General features: G+C 41.9%; 1 protein-coding gene across 1 annotated transcript in view; it reads right to left on the minus strand.

The window, feature by feature from the left end:
- The window catches only part of Sncaip (synuclein alpha interacting protein), a 136,190-nt gene that overhangs the window by 19,686 nt on the left and 94,396 nt on the right, over positions 1 to 22,108 (minus strand). The window contains exons 4-7 of the mRNA XM_032885561.1: positions 19,481 to 20,349; positions 17,511 to 17,690; positions 9,955 to 10,068; positions 618 to 743 (exon numbers count right to left, since the gene is read on the minus strand). Coding sequence (XP_032741452.1) covers positions 618 to 743; positions 9,955 to 10,068; positions 17,511 to 17,690; positions 19,481 to 20,349 — 1,289 coding nt within the window. The remainder of the gene's footprint in view (positions 1 to 617; positions 744 to 9,954; positions 10,069 to 17,510; positions 17,691 to 19,480; positions 20,350 to 22,108) is intronic.

Genomic DNA, 22,108 nt, shown 5'->3' on the forward strand with positions numbered 1-22,108 from the left:
GCTTTTATTAATCTCTTCACCTTCACATCATGGTTTTGGCAAACATTTCTCATGTGATTTTCTGAGCAGTCATGTGATTTTCTGGCTCTTGATGCCTATTGTTCTGTCTCTGGTGTAGACTTCTCTTCCTGTAGAGACCCTATGCCCACCCAATGCTCACCTTGTGACTTGGGGCAGTGGCCATGATTCGCTCTCTTCCCCTGTGACTCTGCTTAGTAATCTCTAGCTATCACTGTGCCCTGAGAGCATGAGACCGTTTGGAAGGCATGTTGGGCTAGAAGTCTGAGGCTACTTGAGGCTCTTCAGGGAAACCGAGGCCAATCAAGCCTCTGCCTGGTCTGATGAAGGCCCAGGTAATCAATTGCCTAACTCTGGGCCTTTTGAGTGCATTTGTGAAGCCCAGTCCTACCACAGAGCAAGGAAACTACAGGGCTCCTACTGTCCAGCTTATACCATCTCTAATCTATAATACAAAAACCGATTTATTATTTTTCTAAAGAACAAAATTCTCCCCTTCCCACTATGGTTCCTTCCTTCCTTCCCTCCTCCTCACCCCTCATTTCCCTGTTTATTTCTCAAGATGCCCCTTCCTGACTTTGAAACAGCAGGCTGTGTACCTGTATGCATCCAAGGTAGCCATGTTGTGAGGCGACATGAACAGCACTGTTGCCCTCCTGATCTACTTCATCCAATGAGATGCCTTGTTCTTGCATGAACTGAAGAAGCCACAGAAGAATCTTTTCCTATAAACACAAGAGTACTGGGAATGAGTGGACTATTGGGCAGAGAAGTTGAATATAAAGACAGAAGGAAAGAGCATTTTTAGCTCATGAGCAGTATGTTACATCAAATATTGCTTATCATTTTAAAAGAAGATTCCCATTTAGTATGCATTGAAAACCTACGGGTCTAACTGAAATGAGAAAGGGGATTTTGAAAACAGGAAGTCACCTCGGAAACCATCTTGTCACTTATGCTACTGAAGGGAAAAAAGATTCACAGAAAGTCTCCGTTCTCACACTTATAGACCTAGACAGATCTGAAGTTGGAACCTAAAGCCAGGTCTTTTGATTCAAGTCTCTTAAGGCAATGCTTTCAATTCTGTTAAGCTGCTCATAGGCTTCAAGCTGATTACCACAGGTTTTAGACTACTCAGACAACTCTATTTACTCTTAAATTTACATTACAAATCCATGACTCCCGAGACCCAACATCCTGCAGTTCACAGACACACTAAGCTGTGGAGTACAAGATAACCTTGCTGAGATAAAGCAGGGACTTTTTGTCTTTGTTTCTGACCAAAGGTTCGTAGTATTTTAAAAGTACTATGATTTCTTTTTCGTCACACTAAATGGAAGGGACCCAAGGCTCAGAGACCAAATCTTTCCAAAACAGAGCCCTAGAGCAAGCCGGGATGTTTCATCATAATCTGTTTGTAGGTCACCCACCGAATGACTTGTGGTATTTTCATGCCATGGCTTTTGGAGAAAGCAAGGAGATGGGGTTTCACTGTTTTAAAATAGAAGAATTAAATATAAAGTTTAAAGGAACGGGAAGGGTAAAAACAACAGCGTGGAGCTCGTGGGTGGAACGTGACATTTAAAAAAGATGATCATGTGTTTGAAGTAGCCTTGAACTTTTTTCTTCTTAACCTTTTAAAGGATTTTTGCCCCCCTCTAGTTATTTGCTCAGACTGGTCATGAACTTTTTATACTTTTTTTTTGGATTAAATTTGCCTTCATTCCCTGAACATGCCAGCTAATCTGCTGAAGGAATGTTAGCTCTAAACAGCTGACTCCTTTCATGTTTTCCTCTCAGCTGGTGAACAGGGCCCTGCTTACTAAGGGATCTGAGATACAGAGGGCAGACCGAATGTTTGTGCCACACTCTGTGCAAAAGAGCAAGCTGGAGTGAGACCCTTCAAAAACAAAATGAGGAAAGTGGAAGCGATTCCTACAATGGAGCAAGGAGCAGGAATGCACCTGGGAGATCGGGATGAACACAGCTGTAAATGAACTTTGCAGGGTCAAAGGTAGTTCTCAAGGGTCCCCCAAATATGAGGTGAGGCTGAGCCTGGAGACTCAAGGCTGAGATTTAGAAATTGGAAAAGAAAATCCTGATGGGCTTAACTCTCTTCTTCAAAGGCCAGCTCACAGAACGTTGGAGCTGATGTTGGGACCAGAATAGGTAATGTTTTCATGTGCTTGAGGCAATAGAATGGCTGTCTTACTTTTCCTAATTAACTAGGGGTAAAATATTGGATTTCTTTTACTTAGAAACAGGTTATTATGTTATGCAATCTTAGTACTTTAAAAACTTCAACAAGGGGACTAGAGAGGTTGCTTAGGGTGACCATTGCTTTTTGAGACTCGAGTTCGGTTGCCAGCCCTCATTTTCCCATAACTCAACCTCCAGGAGATCTGACACCTTCTTCTTGCTTCTCTGGGTATCATTTTAAAAGTTGTCAATGGATTGGGGTTTGCGAGGCAGAGGCAGGTAGAACTCTATGAGTTCATGGCCACCCTGGTCTACATAGCAAGTTCCCTGACAGCCAGGGCTACACAGAGAGACCTTGTCGCCAAAAACAAAACAAAAGTAAAGGCTCAAAAGCAACAACAAAAACAAAGTCTCAATGAATGGAAGTCTATCAGGCTTAACGATATTACCGACAGATGAGAAAGATAGTGTCACCAAACACAGAATAAGACCTCTTCAATAGGTCATTTTCAAGCTTGGGGTGACTTGGTTTGTTCCAGGATCATAAACCATGGACTCTTAAAACTGAATATTAGCAGAGATTTTACGAAATCAGTCAACTCAACCTTGTTTTATAAATCAGAAAACCAGAAAGGTCTTAGAGTTACTATTGCTGAGATAAAACACCATGACCAAAACCAAGTTGGGGACACTTCCATATCATAGTCCATCACTGAGGAAGTCAGGGTAGTAGCTTATGCTGAGGCCATGGAGAAGTGCTGATTACTGGCTTGCTCCCCATGGTATGCTCAGCCAGCTTTCTTATAGAACCTAGAACCATCAGCCCAGAGATGGCACCACCCACAATGGGCTGGGTCCTCCCCCATCAATCCCTAATTAAGAAAATGCTCTACAGCCAGATACTACAGAGGTATTTTCTCAGTTGACGTTTCTTTTTCCCAGATGACTTTAAGCTTGTGTCAAGTTGACATAAACTAACCAGGAGAGTGAGGAATTTTGTCTGATTTCTACTGGCTTCCTTTAGCAATTAAAGATCAAAAGAGTTTGAGGTATTTTGAAATGTCCTATTTGTAAAGTGTCTTGTCATGTAAATTTTTCAGATCCAATTGAATGTTCTCATGGAGCCCATTCTTCCTATACAGACATTAAAGTCACAGTGTTTCGACTTTTTGTAATGGGATTGTCTGTAATAGAACACTACTTTTTTTTTGAGTCTAGGAATTATTATAGATGTGGTAATGTGAAGAAAAGAAATCTAAGGCCCTTGTCAAGGGGCTAGGTAATCTAGGAGAATAAGACAGGCAAGGGCTACGTGAGAAAAGAAAGTTGCCCTGACTCCTAAGTGTTCTGAACCAGTACCAGCTAAACAGTTACAATAGCCACCTATCTTTTATTGTAGTGACTGTTGGAGACCTGACCTAAGAATCACATAAGCCATGTGGTGGTTTGAATGTGCTTGGCCCAGGGAGGGGCACTATTAGGAGGTGTGGCCTCATTGGAATGGGTGTGGTCTTGTTGGAGGAAGTATGTCATTGTGAACAAGGGCTTTAAGACCCTCCTCCTAGCTGCCTGGAAGCAAGTCTTCTCCTAACAGCCTTTAGGTGAAAATGTAGAACTCTCAGTTCCTACTTCAGCACCATATCTGCCTGGACACTGCCATGCTTCCTGCCTTGATGATAATGGACTAAAGCTCTGAACCTGTAAGCCAGCCCCAATTAAATGTTGTCCTGTATGAGAGTTGCCATGGTCATGGCGTCTCTTCACAGCAATGGAAACTCTAAGACAAGGCAGAAACACTTTTACTGCCTCAGACTACTGTTTAGCCTGGCACTTCAAATTCTGTTTTGTGTTTTCTATAGTACAGTTCCTTCATAGGAAACCAGATAGAAGACCATAAAAGTAGAACAAGAGGTACAAAGGAAGGGAGAGGGGGACAAAAGGTCAAAAGGTCACATGTAATGTGAGAGTAGAATGGAGGATACTGGGGTAAATTGGCTTAAGGGAAGAAGGGGAGTAGGGGAGGGGTCAGAAAAGAAACAACAAATATATATTTTTTGGAAAAGGCACCAAAAAAACTCACCCCTAATTCTTAAAAGCTATTAAAAACTAAAAATGTATATAATATTAAGATAAAGCAATTGATCTGTTTACTCATGTCTTGTAAAGAAGTAAAAACTTGCCTGTCACACCATTTGGATGGGTATTACCCAAAGGGACTATATAAGTGATCTTCTGATTATGTGAATGGGTTTCAAGATAGATGTGAGGATGGTCAGTTTCCCTGGTTTTCACATTGCATTATCTGTGTAATTGGGCTCTGATTCTGGGGCACACAGAAATGTAGAGTCCCAGAATGAAATGGTGACTTATTTGACAAACAGAGCAAAACATAAGCAGGAGAGACAATGGCCATTTATCCAACTAAGAAGGCCTTCATTGATGCACACACGGAGCCCTTTTCTCTCTTCTTCTCCCCCTTCCCTTCCTCCTCCTCCTCCTCCTCCTCCTCCTCCTCCTCTTCCTCCTCCTCTCTCTCTCTCTCTCTCTCCACCTCTCTCTGTGTGTCTGTCTGTCTGTCTCTGTGTGTGTGTGTCTGTCTTCTACCGAGGAAATGGTAGAAGAATGTAATATCAGACCTTCATTTTTGGAAGGTATTGCTTTCAGAGAACATTCAAAGCAGTCACATGTATACAGAAGCTTGTCTGTATTATTCTATTTTGAAGAATAACTCTCCAATATAAAGTCTGTCCATCCATCCCTTAACCCACCCACACATCCAGCCACAAACACATCTATGTAAGCATTCAACTTACATCTATTCACTAAGAACGTCTCTCCTACACTGATTTCCCCTTGTGAGGATTTCCTGGTCTTTGGAGAACCTGTTTTAACTTTGCATTTTAACTGTTCCCAAAGGCAATGCAAGCTCTTTAAAGAGGCAATTAATACATGCAGTTTATAAGATGTGCTGAACAAAGTCTAATAAAAGTTTAATTGAAATGTGTGTCACAGCTTTATTGCTGGTATCAATAAAATCTCTAGTTTGTGATGAGATCAGAAGGAGTCAGCTTTGTTTGAAACAATAGATCATCAGACAAAATACAATATCACTTTAGAGATCCATCCAATCTATGAAGATGTGAAAATGTAAAATAATAGGATATAGGGACCAAGGTGTGTGTGTGTGTGTGTGTGTGTGTGTGTGTGTGTGTGTGTGTGTGTGTGTGTGTCCGGGGTAAGATTAAATGTATTGATTGATTAAATATATCAAGTCTAAAATAATTCCTTGGTAAGTTTGTCTTATGCTTTACTTAAAGTGAAATAAGTAAATAAACCACACTGATAGTAATAAAATCAACAAATTGGAAGATGTCCAGTTGCCATAGCAACTAACATTTATTGAATGTGTACTCTGGGCTGGACAGTGTGCTTTTCCTCATTAAGTCCTCGGATCACCAATGAGGAAAGTACCCTTGTCCTGTCTTACAGATAAGGACACACAGGCACAGGAGACCCTTCTTTTCTTTTCTCATCTTGGTTTGAATTCTCCTTTTTACTCTTTCTACATACTTGCATGCAAAGCCACCAAGCTAGGACTTGGTAGGACTGAGCCCCAGGCTCAATTATCTTTCTGACTCTGTTTTCTATCTTTTGAGCACAAATTGCTACAACTGCTCATTTCCCTAACAGCTCTGATTCTAGCTGGCATGACCCTATAGTGCCTGAGGCTCAGAGTAAACTCTGGTTAACTGTCAGCCCACAGGCTTTGGAGCTCGGGTTAGTTATGTAGCTTTTCATGATTAGTGTTTGGAGTGTAGATCTATGCTCATGCTAATCAAAGGTTTTTCTGCCAATTGTGGTGGTAAATGTCTGCAATCCCAGGTCTCGGGACTAAAATGGGAGATTCCCAAGTTCTCCATTAGCTTATGCTACACAGCAAGACTTAAAACAAACAAACAAACAAAAACAAAAGCAAAACAGAACAACAAAAAACATGACTAGCTTTTTCTACTTTTCCTCCATCTCCAACAATGGCTCTTTCAGATTGTTTACTTATGTCTGCTCCATGACTGTGAAACAATGGCCAATGAAATAATGAAGTCCAGGAGGGAATATTTCTCTAATTAAAGTGAATCACAGAACAGCACCAGAGCATGTAGATGCATCCCCCTCATCAGGAGGCCCTTTGATGCCTGGGACCATTTATACGCTTCTGTGAGCCTTTTCTCAATTCCAAAGGAAACCTTAAAAAATACCAAACTTTCTCTGGACCAATGTTTAAAATGAAGACTAGGCCCAGTGCACAGGCATGCAATATCATGCAGGTAAGCTGTTTTTGTAGAACGTTTTGACTAAATGTCCCATGAACAACTCAAAAACCAAAGGAGTCACAGATTTGATGTTGCATGTCACATAGCCCCTTAGACCATGTACCAAGGCAGGATAGGCTGACACCTCCCACAGCAGCTTCAGACAGGATATCTGCTTTGAGAGCCGAGGCACAATGGCGTGTGTCCTGAACCTTGATGTTTGAATAAAATGTGCAAGCTACATGCAGACGATGGTTTTGAATCAACACAGTTCTCTCTCAATTGTTTCGCAGCTGCTCCCTTACTGGGGAGGCAGAGCAGGCCTATGCAAGGACACCCCTGACCTGCTCCTCCAGTCCCCCCAAGGCTTTCACCTTCATGCTCCCCTGTAGCTAGTTCTGCTAGGGACAGCCAGGCAGTGAGATAATTGCACCCTCGGAGACTTCAAGTGTCAAGATGAAGAAAATCAATTCCTATCACCTAACAATCTATCACTCCAGGACTCCACTAAAACTGCTGGCCACCCCATGGTACTGGAATCTTTAAAGGTAACTTTTACAAGAAAAAGGACACAAATTGGGAGTCGACCAGAGCCCGTTCTTTACAGATCTATAGGAGGGCAGAGAGCAAGAAGAGGAAGCAGAGAGCAATTTTCTTTGGTTGGTCCTATTCTTTCCTAAGGTATCTACTGAAGACAGAAAATCAGAATGCACTCGAGTGCCTGCCTGGCAGAGAAAGACCTGCATGTGCTGAATCCATTAGAAAACTGTTCAATAGCAATCTTCCTTGTGGAAATATTGGCCTTGTAATGGTTCCAAGTTCAGCTGCTCTGCAGGCTAGCTGTTACATAAGTGGCTGTAGCGGATGGAGGATGTCACTGGACGGAATTGGCAGAACACATGTGCCTCTATATTTTCCACAGGGGGTAGTCTGCTCTTTGAAGGGTACCACTGGATGGCTTCCCTCAAATCTGCATACAAATGTGTCTCATCCCAGAACCACCTCAGGATACATCCCAGCGTGAAGCTAATGGTTGAGGAGTCTCTTCGGATAGGTCGCCAGATGCTACATTTTCCTAGATTTTAGCAGCAGCTCCTGCAGCCCTTCCACGAGGGGCACATCCTTTTGTTCCATTCCAACAGCTAAGAATTCTGAGAAACATGCTGTGAGACTTGAATAAAGAAACTGGCATCTAATTGACATTTCCCTGAGGAATGCCGAATGCCCAGTCATTTGCCCAGAGCCTCAGAATAGGCCTGTGAGCCTTTCTCCTCTCCCTTCCTGGTCCCTGCTCTGCAGTCTTTCTATATACACCCCAAAGGCCCAATTAGGCTTTGAATGAGCAAATGCAATCAAAGATGTAAAGCCAACGATCACACAGTTTAATAAATTTTCTCAGCACCAAAAATGACTTATGGAGGTTAGCAGTAGTCAGATACTGGAGAAATTTTGAAAAACTTCGATTCTCCTTTCTAGTAAAAGTACAATAGTAACATATTCTTGCTATATGTGTAATAATTGTCATTGGCTGTTTTATAACAGTGGTGGGACCGAGAAGCAAAATGCAAATAATCATGTAATTCTGATATTTCAAAGGCAGCGCATTATTGAACATTTCAGTGTTCTTCCTACTCTTTCTTAAAATTCCATGCATTTATACAACTTCTAATTTCAATGGTCTGTGTAAGGTCCTCCAGCTATCACATGTTGAGTAAAATTATAGAGCGTTATTTTCTGTCTACCAATGGCATTCTAATAATGTGTATAGACCATCAGTACAGATACGGACAAGGCTACTCTGCCCCCTGAAGACACAGGACTGGAGTCCTTTGTCTTTACTCTTCATAGATATTAGACAATGTATGAACCATTCGTTTAACTTTCCACCTTCCTTTCTTCATCCATTGGAATAGGCAAGCTCTTATAGGACTGTTTTGAGAATCAGATAATTTATGTAAGATCCAGTGGCATGGAGATCGTCACACAAAGGAAACATCTATATGTGTGCCTGACACACCAGGGCGTGTGTGTGTGTGTGTGTGTGTGTGTGTGTGTGTGTGTGTGTGTGTCTATATGTGTATGCTCTACCTTAGTTCATTTATGTATTATATTAGTTGATGGTGTTCTGGTACAGAACAAACTGTCAGCGAGTGTGATTACTACTGAAGAAAGCCCGACTCAGGCATGACGGTGCACACTTCTAGGCTCAGAAGGCAGAGGCAGGAAGATCATTGAGACCTGCCTGCAGTGAGTTCCAGGATAGTCTAGACTATACAGAGAGACCCTATCTCAAAAAGCAAACAACAGCACAAAAGAGGAAGAAAGCCTATGGTAGCATTTTCTGGTCTTTTAGACATGGGATTGACATACTCAAAGAGAGTACCTTCTTATCGGCAACACCGTGATTTACTGCCATCGGGGAAAAATCTCTGGAGCCAAAGAGGGTCTGGTTAGATACACGAGGAGCAATTTTCTTGGCCACAAGTTGATTAGATCTATTTTAATTCTACATTGATTTCCTTCTTCTTGTTGTTTATTTAAGTTTGAGATTGGCATTTTGTGGTTTCAGCATTTTTAAAAGATAATTTATAACTGTCACCCTCAACGCAAGGTGGAGACAATCCAGGACTGAGCTCTGTGCACACCAACAAGATATTTCTAATGTAGAAATTAATTTTTTAAGCTTATTATCAGTGTGTGTGTGTGTGTGTGTGTGTGTGTGTGTGTGCGTGTGCACGCGTGTGCACTTGTGGGCTGGAAGACAACTTTCTGGAGTCAGCCCTTTCCTTCCACATATGCCTGGGCTCTGGGACTCAAGTGGGTCATCAGTGCTTTTCGTCATGGAGCGTCTCACGGGCACCCATGCAGAGATAAGGTAAGCCTTGTACTTAATCTACCTGCTCCTCTCCGTCCTGGGGAGGCGTCCTTGATTGATGCCTTATAAAGACTTGAGGCTTGGCTTTGTGCTCAAACAAATCATTACTATTTTTCTTTTTAAATATTTTAAAAATATTCATTATAAAAAAATAGAAAATATCAAATAAAAAACCTTTAAAAAGCCATTGTATTTCCATTTTTCACAAAAATGACTGGAACTTAACATTGGGCTGTATTTTTTCCTAGTCTTGCTTTTTTCTACAAAAATTAAAGTTGGTACCAAACTACAGGGAAAGTTTTACATTATAGATTTTATTAGCATTGTGTAATTAACACTTCCCCATAAAGCTCTACTATATGAATATAACTGCCTTCACCATTGATGCCTTGAGATGTCTAGGTTGTTTTAAATATGTCTTCACTAAAATGTTACAATAAGTGTTAATGTTCATTAAAATCTTTGAATTTATTCATGATATGTTTCAATTTTGATAATCTAATAATAAAAAATAAGCAGACACGTAAGAGAAGATACTCAGGAATCCCATACCTGCCCATAGCAGCCTGCGTAATGAATGAGGCTTGGGAAATCCTTGGAACAGCTCAGTTCCGCAATGGCTTCCGTCTCACTCACCATCCAGCGTACACACTCCAGCTGACCATTCTAGATTTGTAAGAAGACAAAAAGAAAGAAATCCAAGATTACTAAAGTTTAGCAAATATCACAGAGATTGTAATTTTACCACGAGGAGATATATGAATTTTGGCTTTTGTGTCTGGCCTGTATGTACCTGAACTATCAACATAAGACCCGTTACATTCATGCTTTGTGGTTTAGCCCTGAATCAGTGGGGGAATTTTTACCTGCATTCATCTACATGATTCTAATCAGTTTTATTGAAAATCATTCTGTTGAGCTTTGAGGTAGAGTAGCCACCTAGGGCCTTGAGTTTGATCCCTAGCAGTATAAACAATGAATGAATGGAATTACTCTATCGAGACATAGCTTACATACTGTAAAATATATTTGTTTAGTACAAAGTTAACTATTTTGAATATATACATATATACACATACTCATCTATTATGTGTTTTATATACATATATTACTGTTTTCTAAATATACATACATATATATTATATATGTTTACATATATTTATATTGTTATTTTAACTCCAATCAAATTAACAATACTAGCAACATTTCTAACAATTTCTAACATTCCTTAGCTTTTATGCTCCTTAGTTTGACCCTGAGCAAAATAATCTCAGATATTATGAGCATTTTGTTCTTTTTAGCTGGCTTTTTTCACTTAGCACAATACTCAGCACAATACTAAGCTGCTACAAATGTGTATTTTTTAATTTTTGAAATTAAAATATGTTTTTTGGAAATGTTTTCTTTCTCTTGGATGGATACCTAGAATTAAACTTTCATTTACTCCTTATTCCTTCCTTCCTTCCTTCCTTCCTTCCTTCCTTCCTTCCTTCTTTCCTTCCTTCCTTTTTTTTGAGACAGGATCTCTCTATTTAGTTCTGTCTGTCCAGGGTGGTCTCAGACTCACAGAGATCTTCCTACATCACATATAGTGGGATTAAAGGCATGTATCACTATGACCCGCTCTAGAATTAGATTTTCTAAGATTGTGGTAGGTGTATATTTGACCTTATGAAAAGCTGTCAAACTGGTTCCCAAGGTGGTAAATTACTTCATATTACCAAAATTATCAGAACATTCAACTTCTTTCATATTCAGAACAACACATAGTATTGCCAGCAATCAATACCTATCATAAAAATGTAGTTACAGATTTATTTATTTTTACGTGTATTAGTATTTCACCTGCATGTATGTCTGTGAACTACATGCAAGTCTGGTGCTCTAGGAGGTCGTGAGAGGGTGTCAGATCTGCTGGAACTAGAGTTATAGTTATAGACAGCTGTGAGCTGTCTTGTGGGCGTTGGAAATCAAACCCTGGTTCTCTGGAAGAGCAGCTAGTGCTCTTAATCTCTGAGATATCTCTCCAGCCCCAATCACATAGTTTACTAGCTAGAGCAACTATTTTTCAAATAAAACACTGTTGTATTTTTCATAAAACATTAACATTTATATTTGAAATAATAATTTCCATTAAGTAATCAGGGCAAATATTTTAATTAGTTGAACAATGTAAGTTTCAAAGGTGCAAATGTTCTTACAGAAGAATCCTTTATTATTTGTAAGTGATAAAATGTCACTGTAGAAGTCTGAAAGAGCTACAACCGGAAGTTATCTCTAGTTAGGATGAAGGAGGGCAGTGCAGGAAGGAGACAGGAAAAACCAGCTGGGGGTTTGTAAGGCCTTTTGTTTTCTGAAGTCACATGACTCTCATGCTTTTGGCTTTTGAATTCTCTCTCATCTATAATCCTCACTGGGATCTTACTCTCAACACTGTGAACCTTTCAGAACATCAACAAGGTATGACAATAGTTAAACTTCAGTCCACACATACTACAACGGTGTCTATACCATCACAGAACACTGAGTGTCATAGTCTGTGATCGGCATCCACACAGACTAGATGAATGTGAGTCCTCGTCCACCACTTAACCACAGTTTAGCTCCAGGGAATGCAACCTTCTCACCTGCAAACAGCAACAGCGTGGCAGCCAAGATGAAACAAGCAGCAGCCCAGGCTTGATGAACACAATGTTTGCTACATTCCAGCCTCTCTCGCATTTTCTTAGAGATTCTGTGAGACGAGGGAGGCCACTAATTGCCTGTTTAGTTTCCATATGGTGAGGTGGGAGCATAGAAAGGGTCTGTGTTTATGGAGCCAGGGAAGGATTAAAAGGGAGCAGCATCTAACAGGATTATCATCTCTTTAGTTTAGAATCTTAACCTGCCAAGAAGAAAAAGGAAGAGGAAGACAGGAGAGGCAATTCCTTCCTTCATCGTCTATTTGAATAACAGGATTCCGAGTCATGAAAAAGACAGACACAGATGCTCACAGCCTACCATTGGACTGAGCCTGGAGGCCCCAATGGAAGAGTAGGGGAAGGACTGAAGAAGCTGAAGAGGATTGCAACACCATCAGAAAAATACTATCAATGAACTGGACCCCACAGAGCTCCCAGGGACTAAACCACCAACTTAGGAGCATAAATGGAGGGACCCATGGCTCCAGATGCATATGTAGCAGAGGATGGCCTTATCTGGTATCAGTGGGAAGGAGGTACTTGGTCCTGTGGAGGCTTGATGTCCCAGAGAAGGGGGACACTAGAGGGGTGAGGTTGGGAGTGAGTGGGTTGGTGGGTGGGGGACACCCTCTTAGAGGCAAAGGGAAAGAGGATGGGGTGGGGATTTCACAGAGGGGGGACTGGGAAGGGGGATAACATTTGAAGTGTAAATAAATAAAATAATAAAAAATAATTCCAAACTACTCTCTCTCTCTCATACAAACACATACTTACACACTCAAATAATGTGCATACACTGACTCTCACACATAATGCACACACTCTCACACACAGTGACTCACACACACTCACGCTTACTAAGATATGCATACACACTGGCTCTCTCACACATTTATAGACACACTGGCTCTCATATACACACTCACACATATAAACTCACACACGCTGACTCACACACACACACACATACACATATATACTCACAAACACACTGACTCTATCTTACACACATACACTGACTATCTCACACACATACACTGACTCTCTCTGTCTCTCTGTCTCTCTGTCTCTCTGTCTGTCTCTCTTACACACACACACACACACACACACACACACACACACACACACACACGTTACTCTGTCCTCGGAGCTACAGGTTTATGTTACATGACTGCATAGTATGAAGGACTCATAAAAATCATAATTACTCTCGACAGCAAACATCTGTGCTACTGGTTTATGTGTTTTCTGTACTAGGCTGCTTTTCATTCTTTTAGCCTCTTTTATGACAAAGAGTTTACCGTAAAGCAGGATGCTGTGTTATGCCAGCCGTACCCACATGCGTTTCATGTTCACCATCTCCTAACTGCATTAACACCACACTACAGACCTATATCATGTTTAAGTAAACATTCTTTGTGGTGTTTGTACAAGCACAGAATTGTGGAAAATCACATCTCAGCATGTGTTTTCATCGTTACAAGACGCATGCCTTTATTAGTATGACTAGGCAATGTGCTTCTTACTGCCCTGGGGGCTGGTCTGTTTGGGGTGTCTGTCTGACATCCTGGCTTCTATTTAGATTTGGGTAATGCACATTAGCAGCCAGAGACCAGGAAAACGGAGGTAGTTTGAGGTCTCTTCTGTTCTTGGCTCTTGAGCTGTGGTTAGCCCACTCTCTCCTCTAGTCATGGGTCAAAGTCAGCCTTTCAGCTGGGCACTTTGTGTCAGGTTCTTGTGACTACTCTTTCTCCAGGCTCCAGCTCCAGTAACTGTGCCCAGGCTGTCGTCCTGTTAAACCATTCACTTCATTCTTTCTGAATGAAGAAAGAAATGGAAGCCATCTTGATCATACAAGAAGCAAGACAGTTTGCATAAATTACTATATACACAGAACATAGAAACGTGAGGCCATGCCTCTAGTTCTAGTAAACAGAGATGCATCCCCTCCTCTTTCTCTCTTTCTGGGTAGTCTAGCTAAATTAAAGGTTTTTTTCCTACCTTTTCGTAAAACCACATTTAGCTTTGTTGGTTTTCTCTACTGCTGTTTTAGTCTCCGTTTCCCTGCTTTATGTCCTGTTATTTACTTTCTTTTGATTGGTCTGGATTAAGTTTGTCTTAGTTCTCTAGTTCCTAAAGTGTCTGACTGAAATTGTCCTCCTTGCCCCGCCCACTTGCCTGCCTGCCCCGCCTCCTTGCCCTGCCTTCTTCCCTGCCTCCCTGTAAGCAGAGCTACACTGCCATGAAGGCAGTGGTGTGCTGTGTTTTTATTCCCACTCACCCCAATCATTCTCAATTTCTTTTGACCTTTTTTGTCTGATGACTGGTTGAGAGTGGGTTAATTTCATGAACTAGGGAATAGCCCATTTTTTCCTTCTGTTGTTAGTTAATTGTGTTTTATTATGTAAAGTGTGTAAGTTTGTACTTCAATCCTCTACAATTTATTACATAATCCAAGACATGCTGTATCCTAGACAGCGTTTGCAGTGCATTTAACAAGTGGGTGTATTCAATGTTGTGAGACACAGTTCTGTTTTCTCTTTCTTTTTTTTTAAAGATTTATTTATTTAATAAATAATATTATACTGTTACCTATAATAACAATAACAGTATACTGTTGTTGCTCAGTCACACCAGAAGCAGACACAGGATCCCATTGCAGATGGCTGTGAGCCACCATGTGGTTGCTGGGAATTCAACTCAGGACTTTTGGAAGAGCAGGCAGTGCTCTTAACCACTGAGCCATCTTTCTGGCCTGAGAGAGACTTAGATAAGTTTCAGATCTGGTAAATTAAGTGGGTAGCATTTAATTAATATAAAATACTATCCAAAGACTAGAAAGAAATATCATTTCTCTTTTCTGTGTTTGAAACCAAAATAATTGCCTTAAATGCAATGCAAGTAACAAGAAAACAAAGCAAAAAAAAATTATTAAATTCCAACAGTATTCTTTTGCCTGTCCACGTCTGGAGAATATATATATATATTCCCCTTTAAAATGATCTTTTGATTCTATCTAGCCTCTGGATGACTCCTGTCAGCTGAGGTATACTATGCAAGAAACTTGGACCACTTGTACCCAAGTATGTTTGTCATTAGTAACAGGCAGCCAGCTTGGTGTCATTTTATTTTTAAAGTTTACTTATGTGTGTATGTATGCTTATATGTGCACATGCATCCTGAAGCTAGAGATAGAGCCCCTGGAGCTCAAGTTACAGTGAGTTATAAGCCACTAAGTGGGTGATGGGAACTGAACTCTGGTCTCATAACTACTCAGCCACCTCTCCAGCCCCCTTTCAGAACTGTTTAATGGGGGTGAAATATTATCGGTCACTACATGTGTTCAAAACAAGGTCCTAAAACAGAAGACTGGTGGCATCTTAGGACCTCAATTTCACCTGTGCCAACCCAAACGAATGAACTGCAGGTATCAGGCCCCACTGTGAAGGGAGAGTTGCTTCTATGAAATACTTGTATTTACTGTTTGTCAATACAGATGGAATGATGGAGCAAAAGAATACTTCCTTGATCATTCAGAAGCCCGAGACCCCAGATCTAAAAGAGTTTTTCAGCCTGGTGGGTTTTAGAGGTGTTTCCTGGTCACTGCTGTGCTGTGGCGGTTGATGTTTGGGAATAAGCCAGCACCTCATGTTAGCTGCTCCCAATGAGGGTTGGATTAATGGCAACTCTGTTGCTTATGTACATTCATGCTCTAAAACTTTTAATCTATCAAAACAAGCAATGGGGCATATCAATTAAGAAAGTATATGCTTTCATCCACTAACAATGGGGAAATAGTCTGTCATTCACCATTCGTTAGGAAAGTGAATGAGAACTGTATTTCATAAACACTAAAACATTCTATAAATATGGCGGGGTCAACATTCACTGGCATTATAAGGACATCTGTCACTCTAAAGATATCTACCATTATAAAGCTATCTGACATAGATGTCCATGGACGACAACATGCTACCCATATCATTCACTGGACTGTATCACAGGATTAGATCATCTGACACTGTTATCACTGGTAACCAGGGTTCCTGTTTTACTCACCAGTCGTATTATCTTCTTAGGAATAGGTACCATGTCTTATTCAAATTTTTACCTTCAATTTTTAATAATATAGTACCTGTTGTCTTTGGTACACACAGAACTCTACTAAGACGAGTATTCCCCCCCCCCCCAATTCAGTTTCTCTTTTTTTACTTTGGTTGTAGTAAACTCAGTTCTGATCTGAGGTGGCACCATTTACAGCCAAAGAAAAGTACATCCCTGGTATCCTGGGTTGCTTTGTAATGAATATTTACCATGTAAATTTCAAGTCATACTTTGCCATGGAGCAAAATTAAATAAAACAACACTTTTTAACATATAAAACTGATTGACTAAGTAAATGCAGTACAGTTAAGAAATCAGCTTTGCATATAAGGTATATTAGAGTTAGGATAGATACTTATTTTTTTTAATGTAATGTGTTCTTCAGTGAACACACAAGTGAGTTTATTTAGCCAGACATCACCGCTATTCAATACCTATCCAATTCCATTTATAAAGATGATGTTACTTGGCTTATAGAAGATCTGACTACCAAGTAAAGCAATCAGTATGAAAGAACTACAAGATGCGTTAGATTTCTCTGAAATTCACTTCTGGCTTCCTACTAAGCATGACCGAGTTCTACATTTATCTGTCCAAGATCCTAACAGTCATTTCAGTTTAATAGCTAACCTTTTCATGATGTGTCATGTCTCAGATGCTCTTACGGCAGTGTTATAAAGGTTCTTGGGGGTGTTGTTTTGGTGTGTGTGTGTGTGTGTGTGTGCGCGCGCGTGCGCGTGGTCCAGGTTTTAACTCCATCCCCCTGGCATTAATTTATACAAGCTTATGTATGACAGGCAGCATATTGTGCTATCTCAGAAAGCTGATTGCAAAATCTTCAGTTTTTTGTTGCTGATGGTGACATTTAAACTCAGATTCGATCCGTTAAAAGCCCACATTATGGAAAGTTCCAAGTGGTTATTAGCACACCTTGATTTCATTCTCCTTGCTCCTTATTCCCACATTAGGGAAAATTGACATAGTCTCCGAGACAGCCCGGCATGGGTAAGAATCCAAAATGCAATCACTATGAATAATGAAAAAATTCTGCAGGCGGTCATCTTTTTGTCTCTTTTATGGACTGATCTGGAGATTATCCTTGTTAGATAATAAGCTGGAATGCCATCAAAATCTCAGAGTGGTAGTGACCGAAATGACTAACTTCTTACATAAAGCAATTCATTTGCTGTTTATTTAATACACCACTCTCTCCTCTTCCCTTTCCAATAGCTTGGCTCGCAAAAAAACTTAAAAAAAAAAAAAAAAAAAAGGAGATCAAGTTAAAAGACAAAGGCTAGCACAGCTCAGCCCCCGAGTGGTCACCTTGATGGCCAGGCCCGCTGGAGTCAGTTGCTCTGCGTTCCGTTCATTCAGACAGTCTTCACCCATCAGCGACGTGAGGTGCTGCAGACATTCTGCATGGCCCTTTGACGCAGCAACGTGTAACAGATTGTTTCCGTTCTCGTCGTGAATTTTGTCCAGATTGTCTGCAGCTAGGTGTGGCTGTACAGAGAGGGAGAGAAGCCTCCATCAGTAAGTCAGAACAAGGTACTATGCAGGGTCTCCTCTGGGCACAGGAGGAGGGAAGGGACAGTTCATGATCTAGTTAAGAGTCCTTTGCTATTTGTCCTGCTCATAGTTTGCTTTAGAGCAGTGGTTCTCAACCTGTGGGTTACGACCCTTCTGGCAAACCTGTATCTCTAAAATTATTTACATTACGTTTCATAAGAGTGGCAAGATTCCAGTTATGAGGTAGCAGCAAAAATAAGGAGGAACTATATTAAAGGGTCGCAGCATTGGGAAGTTGAGAAACCCTTGCTTTAGAGCATTCATTCTTCAGGGACAGCATGAGAGAGGATCACACAGCTAGGAACAACGAGCTGTGAAGGTTTCCAGTGTTTTTTTGAGGTACCTGAGGTGAAAGGGATGGTAACCAACAGCTTCTCTATCTCTGTCACCACCCCGCTAAGTGCCCCAGGGAGAGATGGGGTATGTTTTATTGACTGTCATAGGTTTGCTGAATGAATGAAGTACTTGTTTTGAGTGTTTGACTTGCCTGGCTGGCTCCCTTTGCTTGGTACCTCATGGCTGTGGTTACTAGTGCATTCACAGGTCCCTCTCCACACCAGTGACTCCCCGGGTTATCTGGGGTATCTGGAGACTATATATAAATGAATATATATATATATATATATATATATATATATTCTCTCCTGAAATTCAGTCCTCTGAGTGTGGAGTGTTTGGTAGAATATTTTGTGTAAACTGAGCTGAGTGGTCAGCCGAGCAGTATTTGGGTCCTCTGAATATATGGGACAAAGAAAGGATTGACCCAAAGAGAATGATAGGAAACAGCCAGGAAAAACAGAGAAGACATTTTCAAGAGAAAAAGTTACGGCCTCATTCGGCAAAACTGTTTATCATTTTGTCCTCTTTGCCATAACAGGCCATGCATATTATAGTTTATCTGTGCGCACTAAATGCCATGGAGAATCACAATGCCGCGAAGCAGCGATTTTCCTGAATGAGACTTTGAGAGCCCAGGCTTGCTACTATTTGATCAGTGTCTGGAAGCTAGAAAGTGCAGCAGATGGAATGCTAGCTCAGCTGAGCTTTTCAATAGACATTTCTTATACCGAGTAACTCTGTGTCTGGAGTCCTTGGAGACAATTCTTCATGTTCCCTAGACATGCAGCCCTGGAACAAAGTAAACCCCCCTCGTGGGTCAGAGAACAATCAACCTCTAGGGGAAGCTGTATCTGCAAGTCCTTTCCAGCCCCCCTACTCCAACTCTTCTGAATACTGAGCAGGGGAAACAGAGAACTCTCTGTTCCCAGATCTGGCAGTTCTGCCATCGGCTACAAACCCACATCCTCACAGCGCCAGAGGGAGAGCGTGGGGAACCATTTGAAAAGCAAAGGGGAGAAAAGGCATTCCCATTCAACTGGATAACAGGGCTGGGCCCTTTGTTTTCTTTTCCTTTTAGATTAAATATCTTTTATCCCAGCTGAGTTCAGATGATGTTAAACGGCACTTACAGTCCCCTGTGGCCACTTGTGTCCCCTGTTTGAGCCTCCTAACCTTAGAGTCTGAAACACACATCTCTCAACTAAAGCCACAGGTAAAGATTTAGTAAGAAACAAAACAAAGGGGGTGAATATGACCAAAACAGAGTTTGGGAAATTCTCAAAGAACTAATAAAAGAATTTTACAAAAAGGTGTGAAAAAACCCACTCCACCCTGTTATAAGGTGGAGTCACAGACAGACAGACAGACAGACAGATAACACTCACCAAGAGCGATATCTGCCCTTCGTTCACAATGTTCAGTATGCTTCTTACTTTCTTCAGGTACTCAGTCCTTTCTTCTGCGCCTTGGGCACTGGCCCAGCTCATGCCGTTGACCTGCTCCTCTGCTTTGGCTCCTGCTGCCGAGGTCTGCAGGTGGAAGGGCCTGAGCTTGCAGTCTGGCCCAGACTTCTCAACTTTCCGACTATGGGGATCACTAAAGACCTTATTTAAGAAGTCCTTACTGTGGTTTTCTGATTCATATGCAGGGCCACATTTACCAGGAGCGGGAGAGTTCTCCGATTCTTCCGTAGGGAGCTTGTGCTGGTCCCGGAGGACAGTGGGTACTTTCCGTAAGTGAGGGCTTTTCACAGGAGAAAGAACACACAATGGAGCCATGTTGGGTGTGGCGGTCTCAGTGCTTACAATAGGGCAGGTTTTGGCAGAGAGGCCATTGACAGTTGTGCATAAACCCAAAATCCTTTTCTCTGAAGTCACCTTGGTGAGCGGGGCCAGCTGTTGACTGGATTTAATGTAAGGCACATCCAGAATCTCATCCATGTCGAGGTCATAGTGCTCCAGCTCACCCAGTGCCTGGCTGGGCTCTGAGCCCTTGCCTGGCAAGCCCCCGACTCCATCTTCAGGGCTGAGCTCCTCAGGCTGGGGGCCCTGGTCAGTCTCCCCCCCTTTCTGGTATTCCACTGTATTGTTCTTCTGGTCGTCATTTTCATTGCTCTCCAGAGTCTCTGGCTGATGTTTCAGTGGAGAAACTCGCTTCACCGGGCGGAACTTACTGTATACATCAGCGATTCCAGTGGGCTTTTGCGGGTTTGTAATGAGAGTTGAGACACCACAATTCCAGCTAGAGCTAGAAACTGTTTAAAAAGAAAATAATAGAGGATACTATTAAATTGGAATCCGAACACAGTTTGGCCACATAGGTAGGCATGTTCACTTAAGTTATGCTCACAGTAGGACCCTGTGCAAGGGGATAAGCCCAAGAGGATGAAACTATCCTTACTACTGCAAAGGCAGAGCCTGATAAGAAAGCTATGCCATGCTGACTCAAATTAATTAAAGAAGCAATAGTGATAGAGGCAGAAAATTAAAATAAATGAACCTTGACAGACATTACTGAGCGTTTCTGGTACTATTTACATGTTTGCTACTACCCAAAAACAAACAAACAAACAAACAAAACAAACCAAAACAATAACAACAAAAAAACCCAAGAAAGAAAAATAAAAACAAAGTGGGAATGGGCTTCCAAACTAAACCAGTGGACAAGCGAACATATAGTTGTCTGTACATGCATCTCAAATGTTTGAGACATCCATGTGAAGAACATAGCTTATCTTCTACAAACTCAAAGTCTGTCCTACTATGTGACTCAATAGTTTCCTATCAGATAGTTAGAGTAGGAGAAGAGAAGCATAAGGCAGCCAGGTGCTGATCTGTCCATGGAGACAGACCATGGTTGAGCCCGTGTGTCCTGTCATAAATGTCCTAGTCAACCAGTATGCGGGGCCATCTCATGGTGCTTCCTAGTCATGACACAGCCACAAAATGCATTTCCACTTGACAAAAGAACACACTCTTTTTTAAAGAAAATACTTTTTATTGATTTTTTGTGAATTTCACATCATGGACTCCAGTCTCACTCATCTCCCTGTCCCCTTGCATTTGCTCTCTACCCTTGCAACAACCCCCCCCACCAAAGAAAATAACACACAAACTAGAAATACAGAACAAAACATGAAAATATCTCCAATAGAAGCTGTAGGGTGTCACACAGTGTTCTACAGCACACCCCTCTGTCCACACATCTTGCAAATGTTCACCGCAATGAGTCATTGGTCTGGCTTGAGGTCTCTGGCTTCTGTGGCACCGTCAATATTGGATCCTCACCGGGACTCCTCCCAGTTACCCTGTTGCTATCCTGTGTCATGGAGATCCTGCAGCTTTGGATCAGCAGGACTGGCCCTTTCCCAGGTTCCAACAGATCACAGATGATGTGGATCTTGGCCATCAAGGCCAACTCCACTGTGTTGCCCTGGTGAGGTGCATGGCTCACTCTCCTGGGTACTGAAGTTAGAGAGAGGCAGGGCCTGCTGCCGATGGGATGGTGAGAGGTGCAGCCAGCTTTCCAGAGTACCACAGCCAGGGATGGGTGAGGCCAGTTCTGCACAGCCCTTGGATATCCATGCGGTCCCTGGTGGCTGCCCCAACCAGGGCCTTCCCCCATGGTCTCTAGTGGTAATATAAGCCCCAGATGTCAACACTGCCCTCTGCCTCTGCATGGCTATGGGACCTGGACATGGCCCTCAGTAACAGCACAGGCTGAGACTTTACGATGGCCTCAGGTGGGGGGAAGCTGGTGGCTACTCACAACAGGTTACTCCTTTCTACCTTAGACTCTCCAGTCCCATCTCTCTTCGTAATGTTCAAACTGTTCCACTGTCTTTCTCTCCCGTCTGTCCGTCATACACTTGCATATTGTAGTGGCTGCAGGTAGGCCACTGGGCTGGCGAACTATCTGCCTGTACAGAGGGGCGGCAAGCAGGTTTCTAAGTGCCCATACCCTGCCCATGTAGCATGGCAGTGGCAGGTCTCTAGGGCACTCTTTAGAGCACT

This window comes from Rattus rattus, chromosome 15 (assembly GCF_011064425.1).
Source record: "Rattus rattus isolate New Zealand chromosome 15, Rrattus_CSIRO_v1, whole genome shotgun sequence".
Lineage (NCBI taxonomy): Eukaryota > Metazoa > Chordata > Mammalia > Rodentia > Muridae > Rattus > Rattus rattus.